Source organism: Salmo salar, chromosome ssa13 (genome assembly GCF_905237065.1).
Source record: "Salmo salar chromosome ssa13, Ssal_v3.1, whole genome shotgun sequence".
NCBI classification, from domain to species: domain Eukaryota; kingdom Metazoa; phylum Chordata; class Actinopteri; order Salmoniformes; family Salmonidae; genus Salmo; species Salmo salar.
Genome location: NC_059454.1, coordinates 30,052,614 through 30,073,358, shown reverse-complemented (window position 1 = coordinate 30,073,358; position 20,745 = coordinate 30,052,614). Strand labels below are relative to the sequence as shown.

The window sequence follows — 20,745 nt, the reverse complement described above, 5'->3', positions numbered from 1 at the left end:
ATGTGTGGAGGTGATGTTTGGTAACTGGGAAAACACAAGAACAAATGAGGCTAACTGTTGTCAATCCAAGGCAGCTATTGGAGGATGTGGTATTTTGAGGATGTGGTATGGCAGAAGAGGAAGACGTTTAAAAAAACGATCCAGCTTAAAGGGCAGAATGAACATATAATGATAACGACATGAAATGAGGAAAACAGAATATAGCATTACAAAATACAGGCAGTGAGGGAACAGGGGTCATGGCTCATGGGAGAGTCCAGTCTGTCTTCTTAGATCTTGATCTCAGTGCGGAAGGTCTGTGTGAGCTCATGCTTGGATGGGTTTCTACGGGCCTTGACTGTTAGCGTTCCCTCGGTGCCCAATGATGATGTCACAGAGGTGGGGTCCACATCCTCAGGCAGCTGGCACTTGTGGGTGAAAGTGTTCATCACTGTACCGTCCGCCGCCAACTGTTGAAGTGAAGATAGACATGAGAAAATGACCAAGATATTTTTCATATCTCAAATATTTCTCAAGTATTTTAGATAAAAAATTCTCAAAATCACAGAGAATTTAGTTGTCACTAAAAAGAGATATGCCCACCTTTTCTGCATGTACTTCGATCTGGTTGTTGGAGGTGGTGACAATGACGTCCTCTGGAGAGAAGTCTTGGACGTCCACTGTGAACTGGTAGCTGTCTCCCATTGTCTTGATCTTCCCTGCTGTCCCTGTCCGACCTGGAAACACAACCAAGACATATGGTAATGTGCTTACTGAGAGCTAGTCATTCTTGACTGGTTGAGTGCAGCCCAATCACTCTTATCCTTAGATAATAACTAAGATTATCATTCTTACTTAACCTTAGATGCACCTCAAAAACATTCATATGTAAAATAAATTCACACACTGTCCAAAGGTTTGGCCTGTTTACCGTCTATGCATTAATTATAAAAAAGTGTTGTGTTAGAATGTAAATTAGTTAACGTGTGTCCCCAAATGTGAAATGAGCATTCCGCTGTGTGAGCTGCCTGGGTGCCTCTTACTTGTCTGCTTTGACAACATGATGGCCAGTTTGACAGTGTGTGTGTATGCTGGTTGATATGCACCAGTCTGGCCCGTCCTCTCCTAGGCCTCATCCCAGTCATTCTCTGTGTGTGAGGTCACGGCGCTGGCAGTGTGTCCAACATCCCCCCTCCCATCCAGTCCTGTCTTCCCTCCATCGACAGCCACCTCCTCCTTTTTCCGGAGGCACGGGCATACCAGTCACAGCACTAAAATACCCTGCCCTGCCCTAATGCTACTACCCACCAAACAACCCTCCCATTTGCCCTGTGTTGTCCTGTTGAGAAGCTGTCGGGTCAAACACATGGAAGCACATGCCGCAGAGCCTTATAGAGAGTTCAGCAGGCAATCTACACACATGAATACACGTTCTGGCAAAGAGACACATCTAATAAAGCATGAATTATCCACAGACAAATTCATTCAGTAATGGCATTTGATACTATATGTATGGAATAAGTAGAATATTACAACCTAATATATCATGTATAGCTATATATATATGTTATGCTGGTCCACAATTGGGAATTCATGTAAAATCAACTCACTGGGAAATCCCAAGGCATCCGTTCCAGGACGCATGAAAGAGCCAAAGTCCTCTGCAAAGAGCCCCCTGCTCTTCTCCATGTATGGGTTGTTGGAGGATGAGGAGGAGGAAGAGGTCTGCTGGAAGCTGCGCTCCGATCGGTAGGCAGAGGAGTTGGTCACACTCATTGATGGCTGTCTGCCTGAGAGGTGGGAAAAGGATCCGCTTTTTAAAGCGAGAGCGAGAGAAAGGGAAGATATCTTCGTTGTTCAGTCTTGGCCCAGTCCACTCAGTTTACATCAGAGGGAAAGTGGATAATGGGCAGATCTATGGGTAGTTCGTAAAATGCTATCTTTACTTTCCCACTGTTTAAAAATGTGTGTCTGTCTTTTGGATAAGTGTGTCGGTTAAGTGTGTCCACGAGCATAGCCAGTCAGTCTCACATACAGGCTCTTATATATTTGGATCCAAGCTATGTTTTTTTTTTCTGTGTGTGGTGGGGGTCACGTGTGCGTTTCTGAAGGATAACAGTGAGCTATATTTATCATGTGAGGGAGAGAGAGAGAGCGGGTCTGGGGTCTGAAAAGTTATGGGCGATGAGGGCTTGAGGTTAAGAGAGAGAGAGGGGCTCTGACAAAGAGAGAGAGAGAGAGACAGGGAGAGGAAGGCAAGAGAAGGGGATGAGTCAACAGTTGGCATTCCAGACACTCAATACCCCAAATAGTTATCTACTTCTTTCCTCTACTCTCCCTCTATCTGTTTTTTTCTCTGTAAGCATCAGCTTCCCTTTTTTGTCATGGCATTTTATCATATTGTGGATCAGTGGTTACATAACATGTATTCTTGGCCATAAAACTTCTGTTGCCTGCTATTCGCCCACATATTGGTTACAATTGGTTTTATTATACTTATTTCAAGTAATTACTATTACAAAACTAGTGGTAACTAATTTGAACCAATTAGTACTTGGGGTTCATATCTAAATGAAGTAACTACTGTGTATCAGTTTCTAAATATGCTGTTTCTAATGAATTAATAAAGTGCAACTAACCTGTTGTATTCCTGTCCTTTTTTCTTAGTATGTAGGCTACACTGTTCATCTACCCATTTCAATGGGTTGTTTTTTTTACTTCAGAGAAGAGCCAAGGTGGAAAGAATGTGCCTGAAAACAAAGCTGTTGGTGGAGGACTGATGATTGCACCAGGGATTAGGTGACATTGTTTGGGAGGGCACAGTAGCTATTAATATCTGTAGGGAATTCAGGACATCAATGGAACATTTTCCTGATTGAGTCTCTTTGAGCCACTCGTCAATGTTGATGATGCCTGAAAAATCAACATTGTCCACTGAAATGGTTGTAAATAACAGTCTGCAATTAATTAACTAATTGACTTACTTTTCTCAGCTTCACTGCTCCTTAATCCATGAGGAGAAGCCCAAAATAATGCATGAATCAAGGGCAATAAAAGTTAAGCTCTGTATGGTCTCTTGCTCTGTCCTTTAAGGTCATGTAGAAGTGATTCCAATTATATAATTTACTGCACAGTGACACATCATATTCCATCCTATCAGTGTAAATGCTAAGTCCACTGCTAATCGTCTAAATCCGGCTCAGCAACTCACCACCTCCCCACAGAGACTGACCATGTCACCAGTCAAGAGACCTGTCTGAGTGGGCTTCTATTCTAGACAGATTAGAGAGTTGGAGAGAGAGAAGAGAGGGGGAGGGGAGTGGGGGAAACAGGGAAAAAGATGGAGGGAGATATTTGGGAAGAGAAACTAACAGAGACAGAAAGAGCAGTTTGCCAGAGAAGGACTGATTGAGAGAAAAAGAAAGAGAGACAGGGAGGAAGATAGAGAGAGACAGGGAGGGAGAGAGCAAAAGACAGGGAGGGAGGGAGTGTTATCGTTCTCAGCATGTGCTGTTCTGAGGCATTAAGAGAGGGAACGCACATTAAAAGTGAACCTTATACACACAGCCCAGTAACTCATGTGTCTCATCAGTGACATTGAGTCACTTCTGGAGAGGTCACTGACGCCATTAGCTATGACCAGCACAAGGCATGTGTTTTAGATAGTGGGAAATGTGCACGACACAGACACATAGACCCATAGACATTCTAACACACACATATAAACACACACACACACACACAAATATCATTCCTATTTTTGGGCATGTGGTTGTGTTTGTCTCAGCTGCCATGTATTATATAACCCTCCCATTCTCACTCTCCCACTGTGTGTCTGACTGACTGACTGCCACTGGTCCCGGAAACAGATTAGAGCACTAGAGTTCCAACCAAGATGGATTTGTATGGAAGTTACTAACTTGTAATATCAATTTTCACATTCACTTCATTGTGTTGTTTCCATGGAAACCAGTATGTAGTTGAGAAATCAGAATAGGGTGTCATTCACATACGTAGCTGTAAAATAATACTGAAGGGGGCTTAAAGTGCAACTGCACTTCCTGATTTGGCCTCATTTTAGATTTGGTTAATTAAGAAATGTACCATGGCATTATGATTGGATCACGTGCTGCTGCACTCTAAATTGATGATTACTTGTGTTCTGCCAGCTGTGGGCATGTGGGCAGGATTGAAACAAACCCAACCTTCATTTAAACAAACCTTCAAAACTCTGTTTTGGATGAGTAGTCAATTTTGACAGTAGAATAAATGTTTCTGACTATATTGATGCCACATAGGCTGTTTTCTGAATGAGAAGTTGTTTTTTAGGGGTAGATGCTCTTTAAGGGAAAGAGGAAGATACAAATTAACTTTGTGTGTGTGGTTGCATATGCATCAGACCAATAATTACCTTCACCTTGAGCGGAGGTGGGTTAGGGAAATTTAACACGTCAATCACCTGGTCAGACAATGTCATGGAAAGAACAATGTTTTGTATACTTAGTGTATACAGTAAGGCTCCCATTCTCCTTGTCCCACTGTGTGTCTGACTGACTCTGGTCCCGAAACATAGAAGAGAGCAATAGAGCTCCAACAAAGATGATATATATTTTTTATTTAACCAGGAAGAGCTCATTGAGATTTGAAATCTCTTTTTCAAGAGCGTCCTGGTCAAGATAGGCAGCACCAAGTCATTACACAAATACAGACAGACAACATGAAAAACTAGAGGTAATCTAGTAAAAAAACTGAATTCACAAGAGTATAACAAAATCATAAAACAGCTAATTAAAAACATTGACAGGTAGGGAATCAGCCTTAAAAATCTTCATAAATTATTTAAAAACACCAATGTATGAAAGTTACTAACTTGTAATATCAGTTTTCATGTTCACTTCATGGTGGTGTTTCCATGGAGACCAGTATAGAGTTGTTGAGAAATCAGAATGGCGTGTCATTCACATACGTACTGGTAGCTGTAAAATAACACTGACTGCTGAGTATTCATTGAAAACTAAAGGAAAAGGGTGACTGAAGGGGGCTTAAGGGAAAGAGGAAGAAAAACATTGAGTGTGTGTGTCACCTTGGGGGGGGGTCACCTTGAGCAGAGGTGAGAGAGAGAAAAGAGAAAGAGACATTGGCAGGTTGCTTGAATAAATTCCAGTAACAATTTCAAAGCAGGTGACCCGAAACCAAACTTTTACACGAAGGCTCCTGTATTTCTCATGCACATTCTTTCATGTTGAAAGTGACTTGTGACATCTGAGGAGCTTTAAAGCAGCAGTCTTTTATATGCACAAACAAGACACATACAGATGGTCAGCTAAGGTGTTCTGTTTCTATCACCTCTCTCCAGACTCCAACTGTCTCCCATATAACTTCCTGGCTCTACTACTCACAGTCTCACCAGTGGTAACGTGAGGGTCATATTGGATGTAACACTTTCTATGCTATGAGACATCTGCCCCCCCCCATTTGTTTTTGCACACTGCTGCTTCTCGCTGTCTATTATCTATGCATAGTCACTTCACCCCTACCTACATGTACAAATTACCTCGACTAACCTGTACCCCCACACATCAACTCGGTACTGTTACCCCCTGCATATAGCCTCGTTATTGTTATTTTATTGTGTTACTTGAAATTTCTTTTTACTTTAGTTTATTTGGTAAATATTTTCTTAACTCTTCTTGAACTGCACTGTTGGTTAAGGGCTTGTAAGTAAGCGTTTCACGGTAAGGTCTACACTTGTATTCGGCGCATGTGACAAATAAAGTTTGATTTGATTTGATAAGGACTGTGGGCTATTACAAATGCTTATAGCAAGTCATACTGTGAGACGACAGAAGGCATTATATTTCATAAGAAGTGTTACCCATATTAGATGTTGCAAATATGACTTTTTCCAAACACATAATACCCATTGGCCATGTGTGTCAGTGTGTCTCAGTCATATTGAGATAGAACATATAAACCAATTTTTTTAGGTATAAACCATTTTTTATATTTAGTTAGCGCTGTGAGGCTAGTTCTGTTTTCAACAATCTTTTAGAATAATATAAGCATATGAAACAATCAAGTACAAAAGTTGCAAATAAAAACTCAGGAAAACTGCCTTTCCCACATAAATACACACCCTGCAGCAATGGCAGGTGAAGGGCATTCCTAATGGCACCCTATTCCCTATATAGTGCAGTACTTTTGATCAGAGCACTATGGGCCCTGCTCAAAGTTGTGCACTATAAAGGGAATAGGGTGCCATTTGGGACGAGAACATTGAGTTCTTTCAAATTGTTAATATATTCCAAATGGGGCCTTCCACCCATGACCAGTATGGTAATTCATTAGAAGTGGTCTAATTTGTGAATAGAACACACCAATACCACACAGGCATCTTGAAGGCAAGTCCTCTGTATTTTTATTCAATTGATGTGACATACTTGATTTTGGTTATTCTTTTAGTCCACAGAACACTTGTGAATTAGGTAAATGCATTTTCTTTCAAATATATATTAGTACAGAAATGTTCAGGTGTTTAAAATTAAATGACATGATAAAATGACAGATACACAGTTTAACCATTGAAATACCCAGGCAACTGTATAAAATAGAAAATTCAGAACACCTTTGTGGAACTTAAACAACTCCACAAACAGCTTCAAGCAAATGGACTGCATCCAACATATTGACTCAGCAAAAGTCAATGAAGGAGACGAAAAGGACGTAGAGCTACAAAATCAAAGGGACAAATCGATAGAGGGACAAAGACTCCTAATCCTCACCGATGAGCAGCCGTGGAAACCATGGAAACGGTCCCGCTCCTGGGTAAAAGGTCAGGCAAAAGGGATTATTACATTTAAAAAAATGTTTTACTGCCGATCGATGCTAAACCCATCTATATAATGTTATAGTTTTTCTCAATTGAGTACAAGCAATTTTTGGATCTCTATTGAAACGTATCTATAGCAGAACAGCAAAGATCAAATCATTTTCTTGTCTTTGTAACTGCTTTGCATATCTCATGTTTTTTTAACCTTTATTTAACTAGGCAAGTCAGTTAAGAACAAATTCTTATTCACAATGACGGCCTACCGGGGAACAATGGGTTAACAGCCTTGTTCAGGGGCAGAACAACAGAGTTTTACCTGGTCAGCCAGGGGATTTGATCCAGCAACATTTTGGTTACTGGCCCAACACTCTAGCCACTAGGCTACCTGCTGCCCCAAATGCTCACCTTATGCAAAATACAAATGTCATCAGTGAATACAAAATCCACTGTTAAGTGTTTAGTTCACAGAATATTAACGCATTGTTTTCATCAGAAGAGAAATATGTGTAAATGTGTTCACTGTTTCCGACACTACTTTAATAAATTCTAAATCACCACATTTGAGTAGTGTCATACAATGTACAATATAGGGAAAGATCTAGGCAATAGGGACTGTCTTATTTTTATGATTCTTTACAATATTGTGGACATACAGAAATGCAGAGAAAGTTGGTTACTTCTAAGTAACTTGACCTACTCCTAAGTCATCATCTCCAACATTGTGACCTTCCATTAAAGAGATTTGCTTTGCTGAGGCCTATAAATTCATATTGGTTGTGTTCCTCCATTGTATTCACCTGTCCTTATTTCTATTGTGGATTGTGTTTCTGTGCGCCAATGGAAAGTCTACAAAACTATTAGCAAACCAGCCTTTGTATTGAATACATGGAATTGGAATGTTATGATACCTATGAATAAATCCTGCACACAATGTGCTTCTTTTTTGTATATTTTTTTACAAGTAATAATATTTGATTTGATGTGTATGAAATAGTTTGGTGAAATACGCATAAAATTAGGCTAATTGCCCATAATTCTGCAACTTTGGATAGTTGTACTTTCAATTTTGATCATGTTGATTTACTGACTGCAAACTGTTTTTATTGATCTACTGGGATTTTTAAAAGTCAAACTAACTTTCTGGTTTGTCTGCTTGGACTCTGGAGATGCTGTAAGTATGGTTGCATTAATCTTTTTGCAGGCAGTTGTGTTCTTTTGTTGAATGTATTTGCAGTTTTGACAGTATAATACAGTTTTGATTATTTATGATGTATTTATGTGTTGAGGCAAGTATATTTTGAAACACATTTACTGTTTTGCAAAAGACCACAGAGTTCTATGTCTTGTGGAGTCTGTTTTGAAAATCGACAACATTGTTCCAAAAAATGCTTGTACGGGATTGAGAAATACTGTAAGTGCCTACTTCAAGGGTAATCCGCTCTTATTTCATGTTCTGTTACCATTTTGTCTGTGGTAAGTCTGCTAAGTTAACACATGCTGCTCTTTGTCTAGAGTGTCTGGTGAGGGTCAGATGTGTCATGGGTTCCCTGATGGGTATGGAGTGGTACTGTTTCGCTACTCTCGGGGTTCTGACCGCTTTCCTTAGTTTTCTCATGGACCTGAGTGTGGCAAAGCTGCTTCGAGGTTAGAAACACACACACATATACACAAACATTCAGTATAGAGTATGTAGCTGTGTGAGTGATGCTCCTCTCTCTCTCTCTCTCTCTCTCTCTCTCTCTCTCTCTCTCTCTCTCTCTCTCTCTCTCTCTCTCTCTCTCTCTCTCTCTCTCTCTCTCTCTCTCTCTCTCTCATTGTAGCTCACCAGTGGTTGTATAGTCAGCTGGAGGGCCACTGTCTCCTGCAGTTCCTGTGCTGGACCCTGTACCCAGTCTCACTCTCTGCTCTATCCACATCTTTCTCTCAAAGCATCTGTCCATTCTCAGCAGGTAGGAGTTGAAACATTTGTCCCGCCCTGTTAATGACAACGTAACAAAGTCAAAACATGGTGTTTTTATCCAAGTTACATAAACGTTAACTGACAGGAAAATAAAATAATTTGGGTATTTTCCAAATCCACAGAATGACATTTAGAGCGATGTAGCCAACAGAAAAAGTCAAACATGATCTTATCGATTAACCAACTATGAAATAATTAGTGACAAACAGAAAAGTCAAACACTCTATTCGATGAACCTATGAAACAATACGTCTGGCAGGCAGAAAAAGTCAAACATCATTGAATTGATCAACCTACCCTGAAATAATTAGTGGCATTGTCCTAGGGATTGAGGGATTGACAAGCTATTCATCATCTCCTATAGGCTATATGAGGACTGCTTAGATTCAAACTAACACTTGAGAATTTGTCTGTCATCATTTGTTTGGTATAACATTTTGCTACCATGTCCTAACACAAGTAGAAAACTGTAAAATATCATTGTGCAACAGGCTTTAAAAGAATAATGATATTGCATTTTTGTACAAAATCACAGTAATGTGCAGAGTAGGGAAAAAATGTTGGTAGGAAAAAATGATACCTCACAGGTCCACTGAGGTTAAAGGTCTAAGCCCCTGGTTGGCTCCTGTCTTTGGCTTTCCACCTTTAGGTTCTGGGGTTCCAGAGGTGAGGACCATACTGTCTGGTGTGGACATGCCACATTACCTGTCCCTCACCAACCTATTTGCCAAATACGTGGGTCTCATCTGCACACTGGCAGCCGGCAGCACTGTCTTCCTGGGAAAAGTGGTATGATACTCCTCTTTTTTCTTATTTTTTACTTTCTCTCTCTCTCTCTCTCGCTCTCCTCTCACATGCACACAGACACAAATAATGTTTTTCCCGCTCTATTCATTTCCTGGGTTTTTCTAAGTTTATTTCCCCGTTCCAACTTCCAGGGTCCATTTGTGCATCTCTCCACCATGGTGGGAGCCTATCTGAACCAACTCTGCACTGTTCTCCGTGGTGAGAAGGAGGTAATACTGTGTTACAGAAGAAAAAAATCCACAAATGGGCAATATGTTGTGTACTCATGTCCTCTTCTCCATGTTTTTTCTATAGGAGAGAACTGAAGGAGCGATGCTGGTCGTGGCTGCTGCTGTCGGAGTAGCCAGCTGCTTCGGGGCCCCTATCAGTGGTGTGTATAGAAGTCACATTACCATACAGTATCAAGCATAGAGTATTAGAATTCCAGTATCTTTTATTTAAATGTATCTCCTCACATCATCTGTCTCTCTCTGAGGTGTGAAATTGACATGTACATCTCTCCTCTCGATCCTTTCCCCTCTCGCTTTCCCCTCTCGCTCATCCTCGTCCTCTTTCTCTTTCTGTCCCGTATCCCCCACACCCTCTCCCCTGTCTCACTCCCTCCTCTCCCCTAGGTGTGTTGTTTAGTGTGGAGGTGATGAGCTCTCACTTCGCCCTTAAAGATTACTGCCCATGCTTCTTTGCGGCAGCCTGTGGAGCGCTCACCTTCCATCTGCTCTCCATGTGGAGCGGCGAGCAAGGTGAGGTGACCAATAGAATTAAATCGAATACATGTTTGGAATGTATCCCTGACCAAGATGGCTTCCATTATCACCATACCTTAGAGCTTTAGACTGATTGGTTGTTTAGTCATCTCCAATATTTATTGAAAACATAAATAAAATTGCACAATGAGCACTTTTTGTTTCTCAAATACATCGTTACTGTTTTGGTTAGTGAGCTAGAATTTTTTTCCCATATTAGCATAGACATGACATCAGTCAAAACCCCTCAAAACAAGACATGGTATCAAGACCAAGATAAAACTAACTGAAACGAGTTACTTATGATTCCCCACAAGTTTCTTGTCATCACTATCTGGCATCCAGAATCACAACAACACACGGCCTTCTGCCCCACTGAAGCATCATTTTCGTGGCGTTCTCAGCTAGCCCGTCTATGAGGGTCAAAGCCTAATGGAATTGTTTTAGTACTGAATCTGTTTATGCATTATATAGTGATTTGATAACGAAAGGCCAAGGGAGAGTTGTGTGCAGTAGTATAGAGTGATAGGGTAGCAGATTGTGTTTTATGCCTCCTCCAGAGACTCTTCAGGCCTTGTTTCAAACCAGCTTCTCAGATGATTTGCCATTCTACCCACTGGAGATTCCGGTCTTTGCAATATTGGGGTAAGTCTGTTTTGTCACCATGTTGGTGAATCTTCTGTAGTGGGGTAATATTTGATATGCGTATATATACTGTATACCTCACACGAGACCCATAATACGACTATAAAGTTAATATGACAAAGTATATTCAAAAAATGATCTGACTCCATAAAATGATTTAGCGATATGCAACCAATACTCTTAAAGAGCTACAGGAATAGACTATCAAGAAGGGATTATGAATTGTCTATATCAAAGGCAGATGTTTAAAATCATTGTAAAATTAATGAAATCCCAAACAAGGCATAAAGCTTAAGTTACAAAGCATTAACAAGCATTACAAAGCATTATTCTAGGCATGACCAGAGAGCGAGAGAGAGAGAGAGAGAAGTCATAGCCTGAAAGGCCATGCCACCAGAGTCCATGGGGTGGAGAGAGAAAGAGAGAGAGTGTATCTCACCAACACAGGTCAGGAACGAAAGAGAGGGAGACAATGAAGCGTATAACTTTTTATAAGCATCTGACTTGTTAAGTGAGTCAACTCCCAATCAGATATCAGTCCTACATGATTGAAAGACGACAAAACCTCTGCATCACAGAAATGTGGCAAAATGGGGGTTGGAGAGATAATGCAGCATTCCTAAGACAACACAAAGGAAACCTTGCATACAGTTGATGAGTCACTTCGGGGGCTGTGCCGCCCTACATGTTCTATATCTATAGTTCATCTACAGGGTTGAAAATCATTGTTATTCATGTAATCGTTGCATCAGAGTAAGTGATGTCGTTCAGCTTTCATTAGATTGCAAATGTTCAACTTTGTCTTGCTTCCATATGTTACCATTATACCTATGAGCTTTTCTCCACCATACCTTTTCTCTGGGTAGACTCCTCCATTTCACTCTTTCCTCTCTCTCAATGACTTCCAACTGCCCATTGCTGTCTGTGCTATGGCTATATAAATACATACAGTACCAGTCAAAAGTTTGGACACACCTACTCATTCAAGGGTTTTTATTTATTTTTAAAATTTTCTACATTGTGTAATAATAGTGAAGACATCAAAACTATGAAATAACACATATGGAATCATGTAGTAACCAAAAAAGTGTTAAACAAATCAAAATATATTTTAGATTTGAGATTCTTCAAAGTAGCCACCCTTTGCCTTGATGACAGCTTTGCACACTCTTGGCATTCTCTCAACCAGTTTAATGAGGAATGCTTTTCCAACAGTCTTGAAGGTGTTCCCACATATGCTGAGCACTTGTTGGCTGCTTTTCCTTCACTCTGCGGTCCAACTCATCCCAAACCATCTCAATTGGGTTGAGGTCGGATGATTGTGGAGGCCAGGTCATCTGATGCAGCACCCCATCACTATCCTTCTTGGTCAACTAGCCCTTACACAGCCTGGAGGTGTGTTGGGTCATTGTCCTGTTGAAAAACAAATGATAGTCCCATTAAGTGAAAACCAGATGGGATGGCCTATCACTGCAGAATGCTGCAGTAGCCATGCTGGTTAAGTCTGCTTTGAATTCGAAATAAATAACTGACAGGGTCACCAGCAAAGCACCCACACACATCACACCTCCTCCAAGCTTTACGGTAAGTTCCACACATGCAGAGATCATCCGTTCACCTAGTCTACCAAAAATCTCAAATCTGGACTCATCAGACCAAGGGACAGATTTCCCCCGTCTAATGTCCATTGCTCGTGTTTTTGGCCCAAACAAGTCTCTTCTTATTGGTGTCCTTTAGTAGTGTTTTTTTTGCAGCAATTCGACCATGAAGACCTGACTCACGCAGTCTCCTCTGAACAGTTGATGTTACTTGAACTCTGTGAAGCATTTATTTGGGCTGAAATTTCTCAGGCTGGTAACTCTAATGAACTTATCCTCTGCAGCAGAGGTAACTCTGGGTCTTCCTTTCCTGTGGCGGTCCTCATGAGAGCCAGTTTCATCATAGCATTTGATGGTTTTTGCGACTGCACCTGAAGAAACTTTCTGCATTGACTGACCTTCATGTCTTAAAGTAATGATGGACTGTCGTTTCTCTTTGCTTATTTGAACTGTTCTTGCCATAATATGGACTTGGTATTTTACCAAACAGGGCTTTCTTCTGTGTACCAGCCCTACCTTGTCACAACACAACTGATTGGCTCAAACTTATTAAGAAGGAAAGAAATTCCACAAATACATTTTTACCAATGCACACCTGTTAATTGAAATGTATTCCAGGTGACTACCTCATGAAGCTGGTTGAGAGAATGCCAACAGTGTGCAAAGCTGTCATCAAGGCAAAGTGTGGCTACTTTGAAGAATCTCAAATATTAACTATTTTGGTTACTACATGATTCCATATTTGTTATTTCATAGTTTTGATGTCTTCACTATTATTCTACAATGTAGAAAATAGTAAAAAATAAAGAAAAACCCTTGAATGAGTAAGTGTGTCCAAACTTGTGACTGGTACTGTATGCTCCTGCAGCTCTAACTGTGTATTTCTTTATCTCCCCAATCAGGCTTCTGTGCGGAGCAGGTAGCTGTGTCTACCTATTCTGTCACCGTTGGATACTGCTGTTCATAAAGACAAACAAAATCCTAATCAAAGTCTTGTCGACTGAGTGAGCAACCTGTGTTTAGAAACACTCCATTGTAGATTTTTCTGTGAATCAGCCATTTTATATTACACAAAAACATATAACCGCATGATGATAAGTTGGATGTTGATCTAACTGTTGATCCATTCCATGAAATAATAAGATGCTGTTTGGATGTCTCTCTCTCTCTCTCTAGGAAGGCCCTATACTCCGCTATGGTGGTGTTCCTTCTGGCATCTGTGACTTTCCCTCTTTCTGCTGGTCAATATATGGCTTCCAAGGTGAGGAGGATTTTTTATGAGACAACATTGACAAGACATGACATTGAAAGTATTGTCGCAGGATTGTTATTTTGAATGGATAAGTTGGAAGGCTCCTACTTCCCAGTCTCCAGCTTCTTCTTTTTCTTCTTCTTCTTCTGTGAACCCTGCTGAAGGAAGGTGCTTTGTTTTTCTACCACAGCTCACCATTAAGCAGCTCCTCTCTTCCCTCCTGGACAGCAGGCAGTGGACCTCTCAATCCCACAATGCCTCTGTGGTTTTGCAGCCAAACTTGTGTCCCTGGTCAGAGTGGATTTCTTCAGGGAATCCATACCTCACTCTGGGATTCTTCCTATTCATGAAGGTACATGGGAGGAAAATAATAATGGATAGAATTGAAAGAGGAATCTATATATGAATAATGTGAAAACATTTGCAAAACCTTTATCTTGAATTCACGAGAGATGCTGTTAACAAATTGCAAATATATCAGCCCCAAGGTCCGCCAGAGGGTGCTATTATTCCTTTAGTCATTTTCTCCTCTGACGTCCCAACTTGATCTGCCCAGCTGGTTATACACTAGTGTAGCCCTGCGACAAGCAGCCACATAAAACATTATCTTAAGTGTCTGCATATTCTTCACAGGTTTTTTAGGGCTGCTCGAAATTAAAGATAGTTTAGGAGGAAACTGACACATTTACAGCCTGAATGGAGGATGTTTTATGTGTCTGTTCGTCGCGAGTGTATCACGTCTGGGCAGATCAAGTTGGAACGCCATAGGAGAAAACGACAGAAGACATAATTACGCCCTCTGGCGGACCTTGGGGTTGGCACTATACATTAATTTGACCGTTATGCACTACTCTGGCTTTGTACATGGACTGTGAATCAGTACATCTGTGTGAAAAAGCTTTTATGTGGGGGGAAAAAATTGTGGAAAAGCTCAATTAAATGGTTCAATTGTGGAAAGCTCATTTAAATAGTTAAATTTCAGCTGATTCTCAAGGCAATTTTCACACTCATACAGATTCCTATGACTTATTCATATCATAATAATTACAGTCATTCTGACAGTTGAAATGCAACACTTGAATATTTGAGCAGAATGTTTGACTTCCACTGTCTTTCATTGTTTCTGTTGTGGAGCTGTGGATGCTGGTGTTGGCTTGCACCTTGCCCCTGCCAGCCGGATACTTTATGCCTGTCTTTATCTATGGTAAGTGAGAGGGGTTAAGTCAGCCTGGTCCCAGATATGTTTGTGCTCTTTTGCTAATGACAACTCCATTGCTGTCATTGTCAAGCCATGTCATTGTCAAGCCATAGTTAAAGCCATGTTATGATAGCACAAACAGACTGGCACTTAGGCTAGGGGAGAATAACCAAACCATGTGGCCAAACATGTGACCAAACTGCCGATGAGTATCGCCACCCAATACTAAATAATGTGTGTTCATTTACATTTTTGATGTTAACAATTGTCCCTGTATTTGTTGCTGCTGGTCAGGTGCTGCTATAGGACGTTTATTCGGGGAAGGATTGGCATATGTGTCCCTAAATGGTGTCTATTTAGACCAGAACAGGAATCCAATCAACCCTGGAGGCTATGCACTGGCTGGTAAACTAATTGTATACAGACATGTCATTTGAAATTGATAAATATAAACAATGGTATCTTTATTTACATGGTTAGCAGATGGAAACAGAATGATGAACTAATAATTTCAGAAGGGAAATTCTGTTTGTTCTCTCTTGCCAACTCCTACATGCATCTGTTGTCACTCCAAACATGTTTGCCATGACAATTCCATAAGGATTTGGCCAGAGAGGACAAACAGACTGGGCTAAGTTCTAATTTGTTTGATCTAAATTAAGAGTTTGGGGTGTTCAGCATACCTGTCAAATAGAGATAGAAACATGGATGACATAAGGTTCCATCCTTTAAAGCATGGGCAATGAGTTATACTGTATTGTCCATGCTGTATCATCTAAGGTGCAGCAGCATTCTCAGGGGCGGTCACACACACTCTGTCCCCTGCTCTCCTGGCTCTGGAGCTGACCGGCCAGTCCACTCACGCCGCACCCATTCTCCTCGCCACACTGGTGGCCAATGCCCTAGCACGCTCTGGGCAGCGGCCATCCTTCTACGATGCCCTCTCCATCAGCAAGAAGCTCCCGCACTTACCCTCCCTGCTCAAGGTCTGCCCAAGGTGAGTCACACAGGACACATTACCCAGCTAGCACAGAACATTATCATAACATTCCCTAAAAATGTTATTTTGGTTATTCAAAGATGACATCTTTTTTAACACAACTTTCTGTCAACAAAATGTTTTAGCTCAGTAGCTCAACAACAAGCACTGCAGAAAGTGTATGTGAAAACCAAATATTTGATCAAGGAGACACGTTTTTGATAAGGGAACTATTTGCTTAAAGGTAATGACTAAACAAATTCCACCCTGAAAGTAATCATTCGATTCTGTAACATGTATAATGAATTAGAATGGTAAGCTTCAGTGTGACTAAGGAGAGACCAAGAACCATTGAACTATGCATGACCTGACCTGGCTAGAACTCTGAGAAACTTATGATAGGACAGGGAGTCATTTTCAAGGTTCCTCTAATCTCGGGGGAATGGAACTGACAGCGCTGGGTAGTGATAAACAGTGGTGAGAACTCTGGGGAGGGATACATCCCACCTACTGTTTGTGTGTATGTATGTGCGTAAGTAGGGAGTGAACTATAAAATGGATGTCTTTGTATTATGGACTTCAGAACGTTCTCTGAATAAACTGTACGCACCTTTTGCAGAAGCTGAGTCTTTGACTAATTATTATTAACCCAGTGTCTTACAAACCTTGGGGATTAGTCCAAGCTTATTGATTGTTAGTTATTATCATTGGGATTCAAAATTCTCATGACAGTTTTCAAACCGCTCAAACATTTTACAGCTACCCACACGTTAATGGCTCCTCCTTAAATGATTGGACTACAGCATTTCATAAGTAAATCAAACTAAATACCCCAGTTATTGACATGAGAGATCTTTTGTTTCCCCCAGGCTCTCCTCTGTCCCAATAGGGAAGGTCCTGGGTCCTAGAGGTCCAGTGCTGGAGAGGGCAGCTGGGCCAACGCAGGTTCAGCAGGTTCTCAACACCTGCAGCCAGACACAGATCCCTGTGGTTGACACACTGGGTGAGTGTACCCACTTCAAAAACTAGTAGAGATAATTAGCATAGCGGCAAGCCCCTGTCAACCTGATGGTGATAGAACAGCAGTTTGCCGCATGGGGGATTCTGATGGCAAAACGACAGCTGCCCTCCCTTGCCTTGTTTACTGGGACAGACTTACAACATTTAATTAAACCTAGTTGGAAGGTTTTTTGTCCTACATACAGTCGGGGTCAGTGTGACAATATTCCACATTAGTTAATGGCAACCCGACTATCACTTATACGTCAACTGGCAGTCGCCATGTTGCTATGGGCATGAGATAGAAATGATGAACTATGTAAAAGCTTTTACTGTCTCAGTTTGATATGACAGTGCTGGGAAAAGAGATGGGGAAAGAAGAAATAAGTGAGAAAAGGTCCATCAGGTCAGATGAGATGTATGACAGCAATGAAATAAGTTGGAGGCATTTGTATGTATTCATTTGTATTCATTTGAAAGAGTATTGTGTTTCTCATAGCTACACAATACTGCAGTTAATAACACTGCAGTATTGTATAACTAATTGTGTTCGTCCCTGTCCCATACTTCGCTCTTGGTTTGAAGACTCACAGATTCTGCTGGGATCAATTAACAGATCGGACCTGCAGACATTTCTATGCCACAACCACAATAAGGTCAGTGGATTGATTCAGCCAGGAAACCAAGGAATGCTATGTAAGTCTATCACTCTTATTAGGTGTTTTGAAATTGACAAGATGTCACATTCTGTTTTTAAACATGACAAACCATTACTTTATTTTTCAGGTATTGAAGAAACAGTTGGTGGATATGTGTTCTATTCAGCCTGTTTCTGTCCAGCTCTCTCCTGATACCACTGTCCAGGAGGTGAGGAGTTTGAGGAGACACACACTTGTCATCTGTGTAGGTGTATGGTGTCAATATAAGGCCAGCCTCCGTCTCAGCTGGACGTGTGTCAGTTTCATCTGTCAGTGAATTCTTCTCTCTCACTTGTGTCAGGCTCATGGCATCCTCAGTGTGCTGTGTGGCGAGAGCTTGTTTGTGACTGAAAGGGGGAGGCTATCTGGTGTTGTCACATGGCCAGAGGTGACGAGTGCTTCCCGACACGCACGCACGCATGCACACACACACACACATAGACATTACCACTCCTACTTAGAGGAATGGAGACAGGTACACATTCTATGAGACATACACTACCAGTCAAAAGATTGGACACGCCTACTCATTCAAGGGTTTTTATTTATTTTTACTATTTTCTACATTGTAGAATAATAGTGAAGACATCAAAACTATGAAATAACACATATGGAATCATGTAGTAATCAAAAAAGTGTTAAACAAATCAAAATATATTTAGCATTTTAGATTCTTCAAAGTAGCCACCCTTTGCCTTGATTACAGCTTTCCACACTCTTGGCATTCTCTCAACCAGCTTCACCTGGAATGCTTTTCCAACACTCTTGAAGGAGTTCCCGCAACATGCTGAGAACTTGTTGGCTGCCTTTCCTTCACTCTGCGGTCCAACTCATCCCAAACCATCTCAATTGGGTTGAGGTCGGGTGATGGTGGAGGCCATGTCATCCGATGCAGCACTCCATCACTCTCCTTCTTTGTCAAATAGCACCTACACAGCCTGGAGGTGTGTTGGTCATTGTCCTTTTGAAGGCCTGATTCACACAGTCTCATCTAAATAGTTGATGTTGGGATGTGTCTGTTACTTGAACTCTTTGAAGCATTTATTTGGCCTGCAATTTCTGAGGCTAGTAACTCTAATGAACCTTTCCTCTGCAGCAGAGGTAACTCTGGGTCTTCCTTTCCTGTGGCTATCACATTTCAGGTAAGACCCAGAGGCAGACAGTGTCAAAGTAACAAAAGTTTATTACAAGTGCAGGGGCAGGCAAAACAACAGGTCAAGGGCAGGCAGAGGTCAGTAATCCAGGTAGGTTGCAAAAGGTCCAGAATGGAAACAGGAGACAAAGGGCTGTGAAACATGAGTTTAATTCTGGAAACATGAAAAGCGGGATGTATATGGAGGGTATGGTGCAACAGAAGATGAACAGCAGAGGGACTAATGACCTTGTAGATGAGAAAAGGGCAGATAAACCAGGGGGAGAGTTTGCAGGATTCCACCCGGAGGGGAAGATCCTGGGTGGACAGCCATACCTTCTGCCTGAGACGATACCGGGGAGCCGGGTCCGGTGGCGATGCGCTTGTCGTCGATACCTGGAGATAGTCTTGAGAAGGGCCGACCAGGCTCTCTTCCAGGTACGACAACAGTGGTGGACAAACATCTGGGCCAAAGGTATGCTGACCTCTTCCTCCTGCTCAGGGAAGAGCGGGGACTGATACCACAGGGAACACTCAAAGGGTGATAGACCCGTGGCAAAGCAAGGAAGGGTGTTGCGGGCGTTTTTGACCCACACTAGTTGCTGGCTCCAGGTGGTGAGGTTGGCGGAGACCAGGCAGCGCAGAGTCCTCTCCAGGTCTTGGTTGGCTTGCTCCGACTGGCCATTGGACTGGGGGTGGAACCTGGAGGACAAGCTGGCTGACGACCCAATGAGTGTGCAGAACACCTTCCAGAACCGGGATGAGAACTGAGGACCCCGGTCGGAGACCATGTCCACTGGCAGTCCATGGATCTGGAAGACGTGCTGCACCATCAGCTGTGACGTCTCTTTGGCAGAGGGTAGCTTGGGCAGAGGAATGAAGTGGGCGGCTTAGGAAAACCGATCCACTACAGTCAGGATGGCGGTGTAGACATCAGACAGGGGGAGACCTGTGACAAAGTCCAGGGATATGTGAGACCAGGGACCGTGAGGGACAGGCAGAGGTTGAAGGAGACCAGCCGGAGCTTGCCGAGGAGTCTTGTTCTGTGCACAGATCGTGCATGCGGCGACGAAGCGGAGACGTCAGGAATCATGGTAGGCCAGGACCTTAATGTGCTTCTTCTTGAGTCACTCCTTTGTTGCCTTGGCTGTGTGTTTTGGGTCATTGTCATGCTGGAATACCCATCCACGACCCATTTTCAATGTCCTGGCTGAGGGAAGGAGGTTCTCACCCAAGATTTGACGGTACATGGCCCCGTCCATCGTCCCTTTGATGTGGTGAAGTTGTCCTGTCCCCTTAGCAGAAAAACACCCCCAAAGCATAATGTTTCCACCTCCATGTTTGACTGTGGGGATGCTGTTCTTGGGGTCATGGGCAGCATTCCTCCTCCTCCAAATACGGCGAGTTGAGTTGATGCCAAAGAGCTCCATTTTGGTCTCATCTGACCACAACACTTTCACCCAGTTGTCCTCTGAATCATTCAGATGTTCATTGGCAAACTTCAGACGGGCATGTATATGTGCTTTCTTGAGCAGGGCGAACTTGCGGGTGCTGCAGGATTTCAGTCCTTCACGGCGTAGTGTGTTACCAATTGTTTTCTTGGTGACTATGGTCCCAGCTGACTTGAGATCATTGACAAGATCCTCCCGTGTAGTTCTGTGCTGATTCCTCACCGTTCTCATGATCATTGCAACTCCATGAGGTGAGATCTTGCATGGAGCCCCAGGCCGAGGGAGATTGACAGTTCTTTTGTGTTTCTTCCATTTGCGAATAATCGCACCAACTGTTGTCACCTTCTCACCAAGCTGCTTGGTGATGGTCTTGTAGCCCATTCCAGCCTTGTGTAGGTCTACAATCTTGTCCCTGACATCCTTGGAGAGCTCTTTAGTCTTGGCCATGGTGGAGAGTTTGGAATCTGATTGATTG

General features: G+C 42.2%; 2 protein-coding genes across 6 annotated transcripts in view; one reads left to right on the top strand and one right to left on the bottom strand.

The window, feature by feature from the left end:
- Positions 1-17: 17 nt before the first annotated feature.
- hspb7 (heat shock protein family, member 7 (cardiovascular)) lies at positions 18-1,974 on the bottom strand. The gene is made up of 3 exons (NM_001141294.1): positions 1,590-1,974; positions 583-716; positions 18-449 (listed from the first exon to the last, which is right to left on the bottom strand). Exons 1-3 carry the CDS (start codon positions 1,753-1,755, stop codon positions 270-272), a joined length of 480 nt encoding a protein of 159 aa, NP_001134766.1. The 5' UTR covers positions 1,756-1,974; the 3' UTR covers positions 18-269.
- A 4,667-nt stretch (positions 1,975-6,641) lies between these two features.
- clcnk (chloride channel K) overlaps positions 6,642-20,745 on the top strand; it is a 16,952-nt gene continuing 2,848 nt past the window's right edge. Inside the window, exons 1-18 of one of the 5 annotated variants that reach the window (XR_001319956.2) lie at positions 6,642-6,811; positions 8,321-8,452; positions 8,629-8,757; positions 9,418-9,557; positions 9,707-9,784; positions 9,870-9,945; positions 10,190-10,315; positions 10,879-10,963; positions 13,464-13,565; positions 13,738-13,822; positions 14,004-14,165; positions 14,948-15,017; positions 15,306-15,416; positions 15,792-16,008; positions 16,860-16,993; positions 17,575-17,685; positions 17,776-17,856; positions 17,989-18,075. Coding sequence is in view for 3 of the 5 variants with exons in the window: in XM_014135359.2 (XP_013990834.2) it covers positions 6,646-6,811; positions 8,321-8,452; positions 8,629-8,757; positions 9,418-9,557; positions 9,707-9,784; positions 9,870-9,945; positions 10,190-10,315; positions 10,879-10,963; positions 13,464-13,565; positions 13,738-13,822; positions 14,004-14,165; positions 14,948-15,017; positions 15,306-15,416; positions 15,792-16,008; positions 16,860-16,993; positions 17,575-17,645; positions 17,776-17,892; positions 17,989-18,075 (2,088 nt within the window). In the remaining 2 variants the exon portion in view is untranslated. Of the gene's footprint in view, positions 6,812-8,320; positions 8,453-8,628; positions 8,758-9,417; positions 9,558-9,706; positions 9,785-9,869; positions 9,946-10,189; positions 10,316-10,878; positions 10,964-13,463; positions 13,566-13,737; positions 13,823-14,003; positions 14,166-14,947; positions 15,018-15,305; positions 15,417-15,791; positions 16,009-16,859; positions 16,994-17,574; positions 17,686-17,775; positions 17,893-17,988; positions 18,076-20,745 lie in introns of those variants that run through there. The other 4 variants (XR_001319957.2, XM_014135360.2, XM_014135359.2 and 1 more) reach the window with 4 other exon arrangements.